General features: G+C 44.4%; 1 protein-coding gene across 2 annotated transcripts; it reads right to left on the minus strand.

Moving 5' to 3' along the window:
* Window positions 1–9084: 9084 nt before the first annotated feature.
* Window positions 9085–16514, minus strand: UPP1 (uridine phosphorylase 1). Of its 2 annotated transcripts, XM_033170510.1 has the most exons (7): window positions 16436–16514; window positions 14297–14414; window positions 13910–14068; window positions 12012–12126; window positions 11697–11906; window positions 10997–11143; window positions 9085–9257 (listed from the first exon to the last, which is right to left on the minus strand). In XM_033170510.1, exons 1-7 carry the CDS (start codon window positions 16480–16482, stop codon window positions 9118–9120), a joined length of 936 nt encoding a protein of 311 aa, XP_033026401.1. In that variant the 5' UTR covers window positions 16483–16514; the 3' UTR covers window positions 9085–9117. The 2 variants fall into 2 exon arrangements, with proteins under 2 accessions (XP_033026401.1, XP_033026402.1); XM_033170511.1 differs by lacking the exon at window positions 16436–16514 and having other exon boundaries at window positions 14287–14309.
* Between the last annotated feature and the right edge of the window lie 2923 nt (window positions 16515–19437).

Below are 19437 nucleotides of genomic sequence, written 5' to 3' on the forward strand. Positions count from 1 at the left end.
CTCCCGTTGCTCGGTCCCTGTTCCTGCCCACCTAGCAGTTTGAAAGCATGTCAAAAGTGCAAGTAGATAAATAGGTACCGCTCTGGCGGGAAGGTAAAACGGCATTTTCGTGCGCTGCTCTGGTTCTCCAGAAGCAGCTTAGTGATGCTGGCCACATGACCCGGAAGCTGTACGCCGGCTCCCTTGACCAGTAAAGCAAGATGAGCACCGCAACCCCAGAGTCGTCTGCAACTGGACCTAATGGTTACCTTTAACTTTCTATTGTGCTGGAATAAAGCCATTATGGGAAATAGAGGAAAGTGGCTCTCTGCATGTCGGCAGATGGGTGGCCCTCCCTCAACTTGTGGGTAGCTAGAGAGACAAAGCCAGAGCTGAGGACAGAGAGTTGAGAGTTTGGAGTGATGTGAGGTAGAAGAAAATCAGCAAGCTGGAGAGAGAGAGAGAGAGAGAGAGAGAGAGAGAGAGAGAGAGAGAGAGAGAGAGAGAGAGAGAGAGAGAGAGAGATGGAATGACGTTTGATTTCTGTTTGAATCTGAGGCTGTGGCTATGGAGGAAAGCAAGGCCCTCTTGGGGTGCTAATGCTGTGAACCCCCCATCCTAGGCTCAGGTTGCATATATGTCTGTCACAAAGACACCCCAGTCTTCGCTGTGCCTCATTCCCAAAAGGAAATACAAACCCTGGCTAAGCACCTGCGACCCCTGGAATCTCGCACCGCTTAGAGATTGGGGTGGTTGCAAATATATAAATTTACAGAGGTGCACATATGTTTAGCCATTTATGCGTTCACTCTTTATCTTATTGGGGTGGGGGGTCAGCAACCAGCACCCGCTGCTGCCCGAATGCTGCAGCCAGCACCCCCCAACTTGAAAAGTCAATGATCTGCCAGTGAGAAGTTCGGTTCCTACTTAGGCCCAGGTCAAAGCTCCGAGCGCTGAGGGAGTAGCAGCGGGTGACCACAGGCATGCGGAGCGTGGCCTAGGCAGCCCCAGTCTACAAGGACCAGCTGCCCACTGACTCCCAGTCCCAGGGAGGAGGACGAGGAGGAGGCTGTGCTGGGACTCTGCACCAGGATGCCGAGACAAATGAAAACCACCTCCAGATTTTTAACCCTTATGGCAAGTTGTCAATCAATTTATTTATTGCATTAGCCCTATGGCCATAGCACATAGTAAAAGACCAGGCAGTAGCCTGACACGATTATGCAAAGCATACAACAGATACAGTTAAAACAATTGGAAGTAAAATCGTACTGGATAAAACAAATAAAATAAAAAGCACTAGCGGGCGTGACGACAGTGTCCATGTTGGGAATATACGTAAGACTAAGGCTAAGGGAAGTTGGCCAAAAAGGTGGTCCTGAGTTTCAGGGCCTGTAATATGTAGATGGCCACTCCACGTGAAACCAAGGGGTTGGCATCCGCCAGTAGGTATTTCGTGCGGTCATCGTCCCTGGCGATAGTCGGCGGGACATGCAGCTGTACAAATCACCACTGGTTTGACTAGGCATTCAGACAATTCTTGTAACAGAGGATACAACTTTAAACAGTCACTTTTTAAAAGGGACCCACCAAACACATAGTTATTTAAATTTCTGAACCACTGTAATATTTACATTAATAATTTAGCTGATTAAAAATTAAAAAATCTGACCCAATTGTTAAAAGTTGTCATGCTTGACGTATGAATGTAATTACATGTAACAAATGCAATTACATCTACAATTAAATTATACTTTCTAATTCATCCCAATTCTCCCTTCTCATCTTTGAAGTGAATATGATTGATTACTACTTAGCTTTAATTTAAGCAGCTGTTATTGCTAGGTATTTTTTGCCACTTCTCCCTTTTCGTATGGTTTTCAGCATACAAGGCAACGCCCCATTTACATGGGGGTTACGAGGCACATTTAAGCTAAATCGCGTATATTTGAAACGACATTGGAAAAGCCTGCAAACAACCTCTAAACCTCTGAAAGCACTTGTAATTTCAGAGCCTTTGGTTGACTGACCAAACCCAAGCAGTACTCATTCATGGTTCCTCATCATCCTGGAAAAAAGTGACAAGTGGGGTGCCACAGGGGGTCTGTCCTGGGCCCGTTGTTGTTTAACGTCTTTATAAATGACTTGGATGAGGGAATTGAGGGGATGCTCATCAAATTTGCAGATGACACCAAACTGAGGGGTAGCTGATGCTGCAGAAGACAGAGTCAGAATTCAAAATGACCCTAACAGATTGGAAAAATGGGCGCAAGCTAACAAAATGAATTTCAATAGGGACAAATGTCAGGTTCTGCACTTAGGCAGGAAGAACCAGATGCACAAATATAGGACAGGGGACACCTGACTTACCAGCAGTACATGTGAAAAGGATCTGGGGGTCTTGGTGGACGCCAAGCTTAACATGAGTCAATGGTTTGATGCAGCAGCTAAAAAAAGCTATTCTAGGCTGCATCAGACCCAGGTGGCGCTGTGGGTTAAACCACAGAGTCTAGGGCTTGCCGATCAGAAGTTTGGCGGTTCGAATCCCTGCGACGGGGTGAGCTCCTGTTGTTCAGTCCCAGCTCCTGCCCACCTAGCAGTTCGAAAGCACATCAAAGTGCAAGTAGATAAATAGGGACCGCTCCGGCGGGAAGGTAAACGGCGTTTCCGTGCACTGCTCTGGTTCGCCAGAAAGCAGCTTTGTCATGCTGGCCACATGACCTGGAAGCTGTCTGCGGACAAACGCCGGCTCCCTTGGCCTATTGAGCGAGATGAGCGCCGCAACCCCAGAGTCGGACACGACTGGACCTGATGGTCAGGGGTCCCTTTACCTTTACCTTTAGGCTGCATCAACAGAAATCTCGTGTCTACATCAAGGGAAGTAATACAGTAGCACCACTCAATTCTGCCTTAATCAGACCACACTTGGAATACTGTGTCCAGTTCTGGGCACCACAGTTTAAGAAGAATGTTGACATGATAAAACGTTTGCAAAGGAGGGCAACTAAGATGATCAAGAGTCTGGAAATCAAGCCTTATGAGGAATGGTTGAAGGAGCTGGGTTTGTTATTCTGGAAAAGAGAAGACTGAGAGGAGATGTGATAGCCATCTTCAAATATCTGAACGGCTGCCACATGGAGGATGGAGCAAGCTTGTTTTCTCCTGCTCTGGAGGGTAGTGGACTCGAACCAATGGCTTCAAGTACAAGAAAGGAGATTCTGACTAAACATTCGGAAAAACTTTTTGACAGTAAGAGCTGTTTGGCAGTAAAACAGACTCCCATGAGAGGTTGTGGAATCTCCTTCCTTGGAGATTTTTAAACAGAGGTTGGATGGCCCTCTGTCATGGATGCTTTAGCTGAGATTCCTGCCTTGTAGGGGGTTGGACTAGATGACACCTGGATCCTTTCCAATTCTATGATTCTATGAAAAATCCTTTACAAAGCCAGCAGCACTTACCAGATGCCAAACTCCACCGCAATCACTTCCCCCAAACCTCCTTGCTGAAACTCCAACTCTCCACAGGCCTCAACAGGATTGCTGATTTTCCTGATTTTTTGCCCTTTCTGGGCTCTTTCAGGGTTGCTTTTGCCCTTTTTAAAGCCAGGTTTGGCATAATGCACACAGTTGTGCATCAATTGGACCCGTGTAAATGGGGAGCTGCCTTTCCCAATCTGGTGCCCCCTATATTTTGTGGACTAGAGTCCCATCATCTCTGACTATCAGCCATGCTGACTGGAGTTGTATCCAAAACACCTGGAAGGCACTAAGTTGGGTAAGAGTGAGTTAGTACAAATGCAGCACTTGGACACTTATTTTTTAATTAATTAAATTAATTTCATTTATGAATTTTTTTATAACTTTAATGTAAATCTAAGGCTACATTTTTGCTGTTTTCCCTACACTACTGTGCCCTTCAGTTCCTCCTCCACCATAACATGTCAGACTATAGCACTATTCACAGGAAAAGTTGCTGGATGATTGCACTGCAGGCTGACAATAGCATATTGATCAAGTACTTGTAAGGATGAGTGGGGAAAGACCACAGGTACCCATGATACAAAGAAAATACACAAATCACAGGCGTGGAAGCGCTTAGTCCCACTTTCTTGTTTTGTCAAAGTAAAGCTGAATTCCAGACATATGTGTCAAGATTTCAGCACAGGCTTCAGCTTCTCAAATCCATCCATTTTAATCCAAAACTCAAAAGTAGCCAAATGTCAGGACATTACTAAGAAAGTGACATACAGTTCTCAATTAGGGCAGCAGTCAATGGTCTGAATCATTAGAACTGGCCCAGAAGATTTATTGTAGCCCATCAATTTAACTCCTTTTATGCGGGCAGAGGGGGAAAGGGCTCTACTTGGGCATCTACGAAATAGGACATTTGCTCCTGGCTGCGTTTAGGAAGAATAAAATGCACATGTGCCCACGGGCTGTTTATGGTTGTCAGTCATATAAATTTACTAGGTGCTGAAAGGCAGGCCAATATTGATTACTATACAAGTGATAGAATTGTTCAAAAGGTGAAAGGTCTTCCATTTTGCAAAATATCAAAAGCTTCACTTGATCTGGGTTGTAGGGGGGGGAGAAACTGAGGCCATTCTACAGATCTGTCTATTACCTGGGTGGGGCTTTTACTCCCCCCACCCCGCTCTTTGTTAGCCACTTTGTTAGCTCCCACTCAGAGAGTCAAAAGTGTCTCTGTTCACTATTAAAGGAGGTTGTCGGAAGTCAGGTTCTGCAGGAGTAGTATAGGCACACATGCATGAATCCTGCAGGGGCTGGTCGTCTGCTTGCAGAGGTCTAAAACACTTCCACATACCATCTTCCAACCAAGGCAGCTGAGAGAACACAAGAGAAGAACTGCTGCAATGGAAGAAACTTTACTATTCATCTGAAGTGTGTGGATACACACACACACACACAAACGGTGGGATTTCTTGATCACCAACACTCATGGTAGCTGGTGAGACAATCCTGTGCTCAGTGTCCTTTTTTGCAATTTACTGGCTTCTATTCTTGTGACCACTGCAGAAGGAATGAGTCAGGCTCCATTTCAGCAAATGCAGGAAACACAGTTGTGCAAACTGCACAACAATTCTCTATATCAATTCCAATAGTGCAACTATTTTGCATGCCTGATTTGTTTTTCCCATCTTCTCCGCCACATGGGCGGTGCAAGGGGGTGGAGGAGTGGAGGGGGGCAGTTCAGACCATCCTATACATGCACAGGATCACATAATACATGAGTGAAGGTGCTCTCTTTGCCCCCAGTAGAAAATGTGGGGCCCAGCAATTAGGGACTGATGGAGAGGACTGGGGGCGCAATTAGAGGGTGGTATTGATTTTTCATTAAGATATTCTTATATTACTATTTTATTTGGTTTCAAGATTCAAAATTACATTTTAACACTCAATAATTATAATCCTATTCTAACTGTAATTACATATAATTGCATTTTAAAGTTCCCTCATACTGAGTTTCATGCTCGTTAACATAATATAATCTACTATTTCCACACACACCCTTAAACTTCAAACCCTAATGTGGACTTCATATATAAAATTACTTTTTAAATAGACTAGAAAAGTGTTTCCAGTCCACCTTGAAAGAATCTAAACTCTTATCAAGTGCTGTCAGTTTAGCCTTCTCTGCATATCCCATGATTTCTCTCAAAAACTCTTCCTTCTTCTACGCATGAGCATAAAGATTTCATGCCGCTGTGGTTACATACATAAATACAGTTACAGGTGGGTAGCCGTGTTGGTCTGCCATAGTCGAAACAAAATAGGAAATTCTTTCCAGTAGCACCTTAGAGACCAACTGAGTTTGTTCTTGGTATGAGCTTTTCAGTGTATCTGAAGAAGTGTGCATGCACACGAAAGCTCATACCAAGAACAAACTCAGTTGGTCTCTAAGGTGCTACTGGAAAGAATTTCCTGTTTTGTTTCATACATAAATACAGTTGAAGAAAAAAAGGAAAAGGACACCACCAGTTTGTTTGTTTAATAATAATAATAATAATAATAATAATAATAATAGGAACTCCCCACCACCACCACAAGGGACCATTAAACCTAAACAATCAAAAGATGGCAAGAATGCATGATCCAAGAGGAGAAAACAAATTGCAGGAAGGCGTATCAGGTGAGCTGAAGGAAAACCTCTGCTTAACCGAGAACCCCGTTGCTGCAAGTCGCCCAAGGAGAACTTACGTTGCACAATTGGTTGTGCAATTAGCCCTCAGAACAAACGGTTTGAAGTCAGCTGCATAAATTTCACAAAAAAAAGTTTGGGGACAGTTAAAAGATAATTTGCAAGCCAAATGAATAAACGAGCTAAATAATGGTGGAGAAAAAAACTCTCGTTCTTTTCTTCGCTTTGTGGAACACCAGCGACATCCAGTGGCCACTAAATTACTGTTATCTCCAACAAGCACAGAAACAAACTAACTAAAGCTATGAGAAGAAACTCAGAACTCCACTGATGCCTGTTGTGTTGTGTAGCCCAGATATGAACATTTTGAGGGGAAGGCAATGCCTCTCCAAGCCAGATTAGTGCAGTAGGCAACAGAGACAGGAATATGGCAGGAGTGGACCATTGGGTGTGCTCTCTCTCTCTCTCTCACACACACACACACACACACAAACACAAACAGAAGACTTCCAAACTGAGAACTTCATTTCCCCAAACTATACAACCAGTTAAAACATTCATTCATTCATTCATTTTAAAGGTAGAATGGACAAAGTTCACCACTTGACCACCGGGATCAAAATCTGCCAAATCCACTGGCAAAACTCAGGGTTGAGAGCCTTGGCCAGGGGTAGGCAACCTAAGGCCCGGGGGCTGGATGCGGCCCAATCGCCTTCTCAATCCGGCCGGCAGACAGTCTGGGAATCAGCATGTTTTTACATGAGTAGAATGTGTGCTTTTATTTAAAATGCATCTCTGGGTTATTTGTGGGGCATAGGAATTTGTTTATCGCCCCCCCCCCCCCCAAAAAATATAGTCTGTCCCACCACATGGTCTGAGGGATGGTAGACTGGCCCATGGCTGAAAAGTGTTGCTGACCCCTGGTCTTGGCATTGATGAGAGGGGAAGCGAAACAAGTTCCCTGAGCCAGTCTGCTACCCCCCCCTTCTAGCTAGCCCCCTTCTCCCAGCCCTAGTCCCTGGGCTGACCCCTGAAGCAACCAGCCAAGGCCATCCCCGCCACTCCAGAGTAAGACAGGGCTGCCGCCACAGGAAGCCTCTGCTCACACAGCCTCTCCATTGGAGGAAATGGCTGAAAAAAGAAGGCTGGGAGTCCGCAAGGGGATTTGTGCCATGCTCAGAATAAAGCTGGTTACTACCCCAAAGGTCCTCACTGACAGGATCTCTCTGTTGTTCACAGACCAAGCAACGCCAAGGCTTCTCGTAGGCAAAAGAGAGTTGAAGGCAGAGTCCGCCCCACGACCTGCACAGGGAGCCTAGGCAGGAACAAAACTGGAGCAGCTGCCTCACCACACACGGAGGTAAGAGTTACTTCATTTGCCCGGTCCTGCCAAGTGGAGTCAGCAGGAAGGACAACGCTCCTCCACTGCAGGAAAATCTGTCATTTAAATGACTAGAAATTCTTTAAGCAAAATAAAAAAAACCAAAATATTATTGACTACTCTTACGGAACCCCCAATGGGAAACTGTGGTACTCAAAAGGGATCCCCCCTCCCAATTTTTCCACATTTTTAACATGCTTTTTAAAAATTAAAATGCAGATTCACTCATAGAACAAAGCCATCACAAAAAGAGGCATGAAAAACCAGAGCAAGAGAGAAAGAGGGCCAGAGACACCAGCAATGCATTCCAGACTTTTTATTTAATAGAAATTACAAGCCTATTAAAAAATTAAAAACACAATGAATGAATGAATGAATGAATGAATGAATCTTTATTACCGGTACTTAAAGCTATAAGCTGTTACAATTGGTCACAATGCGTAGAATACAAATAATTGATTTAAAACTGAACAACAGCAACAGCAAAGCAAACATACAAAAATGTAAAAAAAAATCACTCTTGCCTAAGTTAAATACTCCACATCTCACACTCCTCCTTATGATACTTGTCTTGGTGCCTAGCTCTCAACTTACTTGCAGCCAAGAATTTTTTTTGCAGTAATAAATACATTATTGCAACCAGTGCAGTAATAAATACATTATTGCCGGCCAGCAAAATAGAGATTTGCTCAAGGGGAGGTCAGTTGGAAAGACAGCAAAGGATGCAATTGAGGGATTGTTGTCTAGGGGATATATATAAAGGGCATTCTAAAAACACAATAAACTCCTTATTTTGCAAGGGGGATCAGCTGCATTTCCAGCAAACCGTAGTTTGTGAAGCTCTGGAAGTATTCCTGCTATATTGTATTATCCACAGGCTGGAGGTTGGCAAAGACTGGTTATGTTCTGCATTATTAATGTAAACAATAAAATCATACCAAACAGAAAGAAAATTCTCCTCTCTTTTTTTTTTTTTTTTTTACTCCAGAGGGTCTCATTTTATATAGGCAACCCCTGATTTGTGTGGGGGTTGCATTCTGGCTCATCACACGTGACGGCGGAGCATGTATAAGCCCGTTCTGAGCCCTTTTCTGGCCACTTCCAGGTCACCAAGATGCACATGTGTGCAGTTGGGTAAAAACTGAACACACACTATATGGTCCTTGCCTGTCCATCCATCTTTACAGTAGAGATTACCCTCATGCACCAGTAAGAAACATCTGCTGGGAGTTAGAACTCTCTAAAACCAAGCTATTTCCCCCCATTTATACTGGTAATCAAAAAATTAATTGATTTAAACTATTTCCCCCTTACTGTTCTCATTGGCTCCCTTGCTGTGATTCTAAAAGGTTTTTTATGGCCCTTCCAAGCTTTCTAACATTGCCCATTAAAAAATAATAATCACATGCCCACTTTTACACATCAACCATGCCTACTTTGAAATGTGATCCCCAGAAGCCTGAGCATGGGTAAATGTGCTCTCAGCCCAAAAAAAGCTTGTCACCCCTGAGTTACAGTTATTTATCATGAATTCAAAAATGAAGAAATGTTGAGTTTTGTATTTATTTACAGTATAAAGCTAACTAAAAATGGCAATGTCACTTTTTCCCAAGACGTTTCTTAATCCAGTGCCCCACCAATTTCTGCGGCCTCTTCTGGTATTCAGCCAGCACATCGTGGGGGGTGGAGATTTGGTCGCCCTCCAGTCGGTTCAGGAGTGTTACACAGACCACAGCACCTGCGTTTATAAAACAAAACCCAAGACCAATACACAAAGGTTACTTGAAAATAACACTATGAACGGGGGGGCGGGGGCGGGCAGGGGGGGAGGACACTTTACCCAGGATAAGGTGAACTGACCAGCAAACAAAGAAACAGTCAAACATGGCAGGGGAAAGGTTTCAGTGACAGATAAAGCCAATTATCAATGGAAACAAAACCTTAAGCAGGAATTGGGCATTTGTTAACGAGACCATAGTCTGTTTCACCTCCACCTTCAAAAAACAGAAGAGCCAGGAAGTTCCTCTGTGCACACGGGGAACCGTCGTCAGCAGGACATAACTCATCAGAACTTTGCTGTGGTGTATTTGCTGCTACCTCACTTTTCCCCACAGAACCAGCTCTTGTGATATTATGGCCCAGATTTGTTCTTATATTTAAATATATATATATTAGGATACTTTAAAGCTTTCTTTCTGTTGTTCTGAAGTTTGGATCTGGTTAAAGGTTCTTCACCCTCAAACCTAAAAGCATTCTTAATCATGTCCTGGCTTATTAGTGGGAATTCTGCACTGCGGACATTATGTTGAACTTGGACTGAGTGAGATCAAATTAGGGGTAACGGGAGACTATCAAGCAGGGGCGTAGCAAGGGGGGCCGTCTGCCCTGGGTTCCATAATGGAGGGGGTGACAAATTACCAAGGAACAATTTTTTGGGGGGGGGGGAATTGAACTTTTTTTGAACTTTTTTTTTAAAATGCCTGCTCCGAAGGTCTTCATATAGCTATATATGAAATTTCATGCATATCGGTTAATATCTTGACCCTCCTCCACCAAAATAGCTGTTCACTTGGCTGTTTTCCTATGTCATGAAGGCTGAAATTTCAGTTCAGAGAACACTTACTGTTCCCAACCCTAACCCTGTGGAAAGCCATCTCATTAGACTTTTAATTAGATTCTGAGATGTTTTTAGGAGGTAATTTAATTATTGTTTGATTTTATACCAATGTTATGTATCTGATGTTAGCCACCCTGAGCCCGACTTCGGCCGGGGAGGGTGGGATATAAATAAAAGTTTTTTTATTATTTATTATTATTTCTTGTTATTATTCCTTTGTAAGAAAATATGAAATAACGTAAAACCATGTTTGCGGGGGGGGATCAATGGGGGGGGGTTGACAAGAATTTTTCCGCACCGTGTACCACCTGACCTTCCCATGTCTGGGGGGGGTGACAAAATTTTTTTAGCCCCCGGGTACCAATTTACCTTGCTATGCCCCTGCTATCAAGCATCCCACAAGAGCTGCTCAGGACCAGAAAAGGGCCAAATCATAAATCAAGCAAGAGAAGGAAGCAGTATAAACTGCAAGTGGCATCAAATCAGTTGGAAACATCAGACAAACATCAAACATGAACTGTGATGCATGTCAAAATAAGAGAAGGTCTAACAGGGACACAGCAATAGTTATGAAATATGCTGTTATTATGGATTTAAAATGTAGGGCAAGAGGCTGAGAGCTTGGAAAGAAAAACTGAGCCCAAGATTTTCAGACTTAACTTTTCAAACTATTGTGCTTCCAGCCTTAGATAAGCTATTATGGATGCCACCTGGAATTATTGATTAAAAATTATACTAAAGCATTAAGATACTCAGCATTTATGAGCAATATTAAAACTTCTGTGGCTATGAATTACATGATAAACTATTGACTGTTGAAGCTAGTGAATTATGTAAGACTGGACACATGTGCTGCTTACCTTTGATACCAACAATATTGCACATGGCTGCAAAAACAGAAGATTCCATCTCAATATTCCTGACTCCGGCCTTGTAAGCTGCCGTTAAATATTGTGCCTTCTCTTCCTCAGTGTATGAGCAGATTGCGCCATCAAGACGAGCTTGGCCTACAAATGTATGAAATGCAGATTTTAATACATGCAATGAAATCTCTACAATAATACCTCATGGAGTTGAGTTGCCTGATGAGCTAGACCAGGCTCACCGCTTGAACTTTGGCCAATGGATGGAACCAGAGCTACTGTATGGCTGGGGAAGACTTCAGCTCACTCTGCATTTGGGACCCCACCCTACCTGGACCAATGTGCAGATCAGAACATAGTTCTGAGAATTAGGCCACACCATCAATTACAGTATACAGTATATGTGTTCTTTTTCATGGGGAAGCATTCAACTATGAGAATAATCCCCTCGCATGTAGTCTAATATGTAAGGTGAAGCTGTTCCTTTAACCTATCAAGATGCTGTTTGTGTAAACTAGGTCAAACTCGTGGGGGACTATTGGTTTAATTATCTAAATATTCTGATTTTATTATTTCAATATAATCCCCTATGTTGTTTTTAAATGCACATGTTTAGCGAACGCTTTAAATGTTTTGCTTCTCTTCTGTTTCCTTTGCTTTGTTGTTCATGAATTTGGTTGCACTCTTTCAGCCTTACCTTCATAGAAATCCAGAGTGCACATGGTGTTCCCAATGACTGTTTTGAATTGATCCAGTTCCTTGGCACACTCCATCAAGTCTTGAGCCAGTTCCTCGTCTAAGTTTGTGCTACGATATATGGGCTTTCCCAGAACAAACTGTTCAAACTGAGGTTTGAAGGTGGCATCTACAGATTGCTTGGTGATCACCACAGATCCTGGTGCCAAACCTACATTTCAAATATATGTTTCATAGTTATATCTAGAGCTCACAAACCAATAACTGTGATTTCATTTCATTTTTTGCTTTAAAGTAGTAAGGGCATGAGGAATACCTATTCCCCCAGATGTGCCGATACGAATAATGGTTACATTGGAACACTTGGAATGACACAGCAGCTTGAAGAGTTCATGCAGCATGATGGAAATGGAAGGAATCCCCATTCCATGCTGAAATGAAAAAAGTGGGGGTGGGGGACAATTCACAGTGAATAAATCATTCTGCTTATGACACGCTTGTGTTCTAGGTTATTATGGGGATGTGGGAAAGGAAGAGAATAACTATTTTGATGGTTACAACCTTCTATTATATTGAAGTATTGAAGCAGGAAGCCAGCAAAGCATTTATCCTGAAAAGAAATACTGCACTAAAGCCATTTTTAATTCGAGATTTTCAGAATACGGTCTGCAGATAACCATAGTAGCAAATATTAATGATAAAGAGACTCATGGTTGCAAGAGTGTACAATGTGAAGTCAAGTATATTAACTAAAAGAGTCTCTTCAAAAAGTAGAGGAGCTATAGTGTGCCTACACAGCATCATGCATCGTCAAAGGCGATTTTATTTAAACCCTTCACAGCTTTTAATCTACCTGCTAATTTCTCAGCCAGGACCATTTGCCAAAGGTTACTGCACCATCTAGAAATAGGCCATTTCCCCAGTGTATAGCAATCAGTTGGTAAGCCATCACTAACATGAAAGTTATCAAAGCCTTGTAAGGTATATCAGCATATTGATTATCAAACAGAAACAGCAACACAACTATGGAAGCTTTCAGCTTTGCCAATTTCCTCAACTACCTTTTGCCAAAATTGATTGACTGTAGAGCAATCCCACCACAAGTGGTAGAAGGTTCCTCTTGTGTTATAGCCTCTCCAGCATTCTTTGTTCTATAATTTGTATATCACTCAATTTAATGCCACCTGTAAATTAATTTGTGAATGTTTTCATGGATTCCTGGGTAATTCCATGAAAAAGTCAACAAATAGTCTCATTTTTCATTTTAATACATCGTTAGCATATTCTATATAATTTTAGAATTATTTCCCCAAATTTTATCATTTGGCAACAGGTTTTCACAATAGCATTTTACATGTGAATAAAAACAATCAGAAGTATGACATGCAAGGTGATTTAGAATTTTTCTATTTCCCCCTTGAAGCTCAGTTAAGCACCTCTGCAAGAAAATAAAGAACAGGTTAATGACTCTTTTAGTGTACTGATAGCTTTGCTTTCTCATTTGGTGAACTGACAAGACATTTTATGTTAGGAGGAAAATCAGATTAGCTTAGGACAATAAAATATGCATTGGTTTAGTGTGTAATGTTGACCACAAAACGTGCTTTTTTCCATCTCAAGAAATGAAAATAAAAACCTATATTCTTTAACTTCATTCTTTTCTTTGAGGTTCTTACCATTATGAAAATGTGATGAGATAGGAACTAATATGTGTTTTACATGCAAAATTTCTTGTGATCATTGTAACACAGTTACATTGTTCCTCTTCCTCTTTAAGACTGAGGGAAGGGAAGAGATTTCTCTCTGTTATTCAGCGCTGAGTTTGGGCGCAACAGCATTCTGCAGGGAGCTGGCTGGCACACCTGAATGCTTTCCTGAGCCCAGTGCTAAGGATCACCCATCTCCTGACAGGGGAGGAGCGTTCCTGCTTAGTGCTGCGTTTGGGCATGCCAGAAAGCTCCCTTGGATGGTTTGAGTTTCTGCCTGGAAGCCAAAGGAAGGAACCTCTCCCTGTCCTGGTGCCTCCAGAGGAACACAAAGCACAAGCCCAAAGCCCCCATTAGCCCACAGTTTTGTGTCCTGTGTCAATTGTACATATGCAGTTTGTATATATACAAATCTAATCTAACAATGCATTAATGATCCTTTGGAGATATTTTTAAGAGAGAAAATTCAGTTTTAATTGACATGCCCACAAACATCTGGCCCACTTACACTGACGGATAGCACAGGCCCTGCTTTGTACATCGCATAACGATCGGTTCCTGCACAGATATTGGGGTAGTCCTTGCCTGGGCTGCCAACTCCCAACTCTTCAGCTATGTAGGTAATAAAAGCTTTCATTCGCGAAGGGCTTCCTCCAACACACACAAACTAGGCAAGATCGAAGAGAGGAAACTGTAAGTATATTAACGCTAACTATCGAAATATTTAAGAACGCATTTTAAAAACATTTTAAAAAATAGAAATACGAAAAGCCTCTTCATGCTACAGAGACACCTTTCAACAATTCACACTAGACAATGCAGGAATATGCAGCTGTCCCACATGGGGATCAAACCCGGGTCCTTGTTGTCACCAGCACCATTTACATCTCCAAACCTTTACATCTCCAAACAAGGCAGGGAAGTCATGGGTGCCAGTGCCCAGAGCAAAATGGTACAGGATGTCATCTCCCATCTTCTGAAGATGTTGATTTGGGACATGAATGGGGGCTTCCCTGTCAAAAGAAGGGAGAAACTTAGTATGAATTTATAGCAGCAGAATGAGCATCTTTAAACCAGGCAACAAATATAATGTCTGGACAATTAGGATTCTTCGGGATCACAGCCTTGAATGTTTAGAATTGTCTCACATATTGTATTACCAAGAGCTGGAGTTGGGCCCACCTATCTCAGCTGCGCCGGCCCAGGGACTCTGGGAAGGAACCAGCCAGATAGGAGAAGGGAAGGAGAGGGGCTGGAGTTCGTTCTATCACCATCCAGAATAAAGCTGATGTGCATTTCTCACCATTGGAGTGATGGCCTTTTTTCTGACTTGCAGATGTCACTTCCCCACAAATGTAACAAAAGTTACCTGCACTATCAACACATTTATGAGGCGTCACTACAGCTGGATTTACACTGCAGGGATCACATGTGTAGAACTTATGATGCAGGGTACCGGTAAATGGGAGAGTAGCCCACGAAGTGGCACAAATGACTAGCTCACCCATCAATACTTTGCTTTATACTAATGATTGCATCATTATTTGTTTATTTACCACTATTATTTTATCAAGGTAGTGTACATTTCATCCCCATTTCATCCTCACAACAAACCTGTGAGGTAGGTTTGGCTAAGAGATGGTGACTGACTCCAAGGTCACCATGGGAGCTTCATGGCTGAGTAGGGATTCGAACCCAGCTTTCTCAGGTCCTAGTCCAACACTCTAACCATTACACCACACTGCAATCATAAAGCCATGGTGTCATGACTCAACTGCACTACTCAGCTGCATGTCCTGGTGTACATGATGGGCTGGTGCAAGATGGCACCGTATGTCACAATCAGGAGCTTGAAATACAGTGTTGCCAAATGAAATTATGTACTCAGTTGGAGTTTTTGTATCTCCTAAACAGGAGCTGACCAACAGATTCCCCCCCCCCCTCGTTTTTGTGTTCAGCATCTCAAAATTAGTAAAGATTGCTTATTTTCCTTTCAGAGGCATCTTGTGTGTTGTGTGCTGGTTTAGTTGGAATCAGGGCCGTCTTAAGCATATCCAGCGCTGTGGTGCAAAGCTCCCTCCGGTGCCCCCACCCCCATTTCCCAGAGGTTTTTTTTATGGAGGACGGCACTGCCAGCAAGGCTGGAGGAGGTGGGCAGTGGCCGGCTCCTCCGGCGGGGAAGAGACGGAGGCTGGACATACCGCCTCCTGGCTCAGCTGGACACTTCATGCCACGGTAGCCACAGCAGATGGAGGCTCTGGGCGTGGTGCTCCTTCATCGCGGCATGGCGGAGGCGGGCGAGGGCAGCGAGCTGATGCCAGGAGACGTCGCGTCCAGCCTCTGCCTCTTCTCTGGAGCCCTCCAGAACTTGGCGCCCTGGTGCCCTGTGCCACTAACCTCTATGGCTCAGACGCCCCTGCTTGGCATCTCCTTTCTTGTAGCTACCCTTCAGAATGCAGAGTGATGAGGGAGCAGGATTATACCCATCATGCCCGCTGACCATGCTCTCTATGCACACACAACGTGATGTATGGGAGAGTCTGTGTGTACATAGTTAATAGGCATGTAGGTGCTTTCAGACATTACACGGATTGCACTAAGGTGTAAGGCTAGCAGGCAATCCCACAGCTGCTTCCATATCCATTCAAACAAAGGCCTTAATACTTCCTAGCCCTCATGTGCAAAATTCCCTAATTAATTGATCTGCTGTTTACAGAATTACGTTTCTATGGGCACAACTGCATGGTTGTTATTTTGAAGGCAATCAAGACAAGATTTCTTAAAAACAAAGGTTTTGCAGCAATAAATTATGTTCTTAAAAGTTACTTAAAAGTTAGGTAAGTGTAAGAACAGGAGGAGCAATTGAAGAAAGAGCACAATGGGACAAGCAGATGTCCCTGTCCCACGTCCCGTCTTATCCAACCCCACTTCTGTGATAGCAATATAATGGAAGTTTGGAAGTAATGTCCCCTCCCACAATTTGTGAGGCAATTTATACCTAAACCTATTAAATAGCACTTGATTCACTTCTTACACGGAAGATGTGTTCACGGTCTTCTCCACAGCATCCCCAGAAGCCATGATATTCAGTCAGACCCTGAGGAAGGAAATTCAAGAAATGGGACATATACATCACATGATTGCACTGTGAAAAATTGTATAAGGAACAAGATGGTTTGCCAGCTACAGTTCTTTTTGGACAGAAATAGATTATTATTACTGGTTACTGGTTACTATCAGTATTATGATTGCTCTCATTATTTTACTTTATTACCCATCCTTCACTGTAATGTCCCAGGGCAAGTTACAATTTAAAATGCAGTTTAAAAACTTACAATTAAAAATGCAACTACAAAAAATAAGATGGGGCCTGCAGATATACATCTCAGGTGATAATGGGTAAGCATTCAGCATTCACAGAAACCTGTATAATGAGGTTGCCAGATGCACCTTTGTAGGGAGGGAGTTCCACAACTTGGGGGCTGCCACAGAGAGGGCCCTCTCCCAAGCCACCCCGCTGAGAGTTTGGAGAGTGCTGGAACTACCACTGCCAGTCTTAGCACCCAAGAGGGTTTGTAGTAGGAAAGGAAGCGGTCTTTCAGATATTTGGGGGCTGAGTAGTTTAGGGCTTTAAACACTAATCTGAGCACCTTGAATTGGACTTTGAAGCCAGTAATGGAACCCCAGCCAGAAATCTGGCTGCTGCATTTTGGACCAATGGAAGTTTCCGAATTGTCTCCAAGGGGAGTAGCTCCAAGTCAGGTTTTGGAATTACCCGCATGAAAGGTGTCTGCTTCCCTTCCTCTCCTTTCCCTTTCCTGCTCCAGTCCCCGAGAAGCCTCTTTTAATAGAGGTGCTTTCGGGCAACAGCAGCTCTGTCCACATGTTATTTTAATTAAAATACAGTGAGCATGCTTTTTCAGCAACAATCAGTGGGGAAAGGCAATCTGCATCTTTTCCCTATGGGTAGCTGAAAGCAAAATGGAATTAGAGGAGTGTGGCAATGGCTGCATCCAGCAAAACACAAAACACACAATCAGCCAGGTAAGTTGGTTACCATGAGGCAACTTGTGACTTTATATTGTATTTCCTCCCAGGGGCGTAGCAAGGGGGGTGGGCCGCCCTGGGTTCCATAATGGAGGGGGTGACAAATTATCAAGGAACAATTGGGGGGGGGGGAATTTGTAAAAAAAAAATAATATTGAATTTTTTTGGAAAATGCCTGCTCCGGAGGTCTTATCTTACTATACTAGGGATTATATAGCTATATATGAAATTTCATTCATATTGGTTAATATCTTGACCCTCCTCCACCAAAATAGCTGTTCACTTGGCTGTTTTCTTATGTCATGAAGGCTGAAATTTCAGTTCAGAGAACACTTACTGTTCCCAACCCCAACCCTGTGGAAAGCAATCTAATTAGACTTTAATTTGATTTTGAGATTTTTTAGGAGGTAATTTAATTATTGTTTGATTTTATACCAGTGTTATGTATCTGATGTTAGCCACCCTGAGCCCGACTTTGGCCGGGGAGGGCGGGATATAAATAAAAGTTTTTTATTATAATTACTTGTTATTATTCCTTTGTAAGAAAATATGAAATCACATAAAACCATTTTTGCGGGGGGGGGAATCAATGGGGGGGGTTGACAAGAAATTTTCCGCACCGGGTGCCACCTGACCTTCCCATGCCTGGTGGGGTGGGTACCAATTTACCTTGCTACGCCCCTGTTTCCTCCCCTTATTGAATGGGGGGGGGGATTTAGCTGCGGGAAAGGGCGGGCTGCCAAGTGGATGGTTTTGTGCGGATACCCTAACAAAACAACAAGCCACCTCTAAGCGCCGCTTCCAGGGCACCATCGTCCTCCGCCCGCCGCTCGAGCCGGCGAAGAAAGACGGAAAGGGTTTCGCAGCAGCAGCATCAGCAGGTGCGCCGGGCGATGGGCAGCCCCGGGGCCGCCGCGGGACGAGCTCCGCCTTCTGGCCGCCTTTGTGCTGCTGGCGCAGGAGCAGGACGGAGGCGCCTTCCCCGAGGCGGCCACCCGGCGGGGGACTCCGGGCCCCGGGCAGCGCGGACGGAGGGCGAGGGGGGGGGGAGCCGGCCCGGAAGCGCCTCCTCGCCCTTCGCCCGGGACGCGGCCGACGCACCAAAGCGCGCTCTCGCGTCTCGGTGTCTCTCTCTCTCTCTCGCGCGCGCGCGCTGGCCGGGAAAGGAGACCCCGAGAGGCGGAGCGCGGGGAAGTCCCGTGTCCGCCGCCACGGCAGCCCCCCTCCCCCCCCCCCGTGCCTACCTGAGGACCAGGACCAAGACGAGCAGCCGGGCAGCCGAGCAGCGCGTTCCCGGAGGCGCCGCGGAGATGCTGGCCCGCCCCGGCCAGCCGGCCGCCGCGCCCCTTCCTTCCTTCCTTCCTTCCTTCCTTCCTGGCGGCCGGCCGGCTGCGAGGCGACGGGCGGTGTCCGGGCTCGGCGGGCCGTGGCTCCTCTCTCTCTCTCTTTTTATAATAATTTTTATTAAAGCATTTTTTAAAAAACATAGATAAACAAAAACATAACATCACAAATAACACAAAAAATGGGCCGGGCGCGCCGGTGAAGCTGTGGAGCCTCCCTCGGGGGGCACAGACCCCGGCCCGCCATTTGGTGGCAAGCAAGATTTCCGCAACAAAATAATAATAAAAAGATTCCTTCCAGTAGCACCTTAGAGACCAACTAACTAAGTTTCTTCTTGGTATGAGCTAGCCTTTCGTGTGTGCATGCACCCTTCTTCAGATTTCCGCACTAAGCGCTCGGGAAAGGGCAGGAGCGCTTCCTTGGCCGCCAAGGTCCCTGCGGGGGGGGGGGGCACCGATCACGTGCCGCTTCCGCAACACACGCTTGAGCTTTCTGAAAAGCACTAGGACGAAGTCATCTCTTGAAGCATGAGAGTCCGCAGTTCGAAAGAAAATGGTCAGCGCCTCAGTATTTATTAGAACACTCTGTGAGGGCAGGATCTGGCATGTGGGAACACCGCCTCTCTCTGAGGCGACGTGCTCTAAA

The sequence above is a fragment of the Lacerta agilis genome, chromosome 14 (assembly GCF_009819535.1).
Source record: "Lacerta agilis isolate rLacAgi1 chromosome 14, rLacAgi1.pri, whole genome shotgun sequence".
NCBI lineage: Eukaryota > Metazoa > Chordata > Lepidosauria > Squamata > Lacertidae > Lacerta > Lacerta agilis.

Coding starts and splice junctions, on each gene's coding strand:
- UPP1 (XM_033170510.1), bottom strand. CDS start 16,482: ATGGCTTCTGGGGATGCTGTGGAGAAGACCGTGAACACATCTTCCGT. Junction 14,069..14,296: donor CCTTGTTTGGAGATGTAAAG/GTTTGGAGATGT, acceptor GATCTTGCCTAG/TTTGTGTGTGTTGGAGGAAG. Junction 11,907..12,011: donor CGGCACATCTGGGGGAATAG/GTATTCCTCATG, acceptor TTTGAAATGTAG/GTTTGGCACCAGGATCTGTG.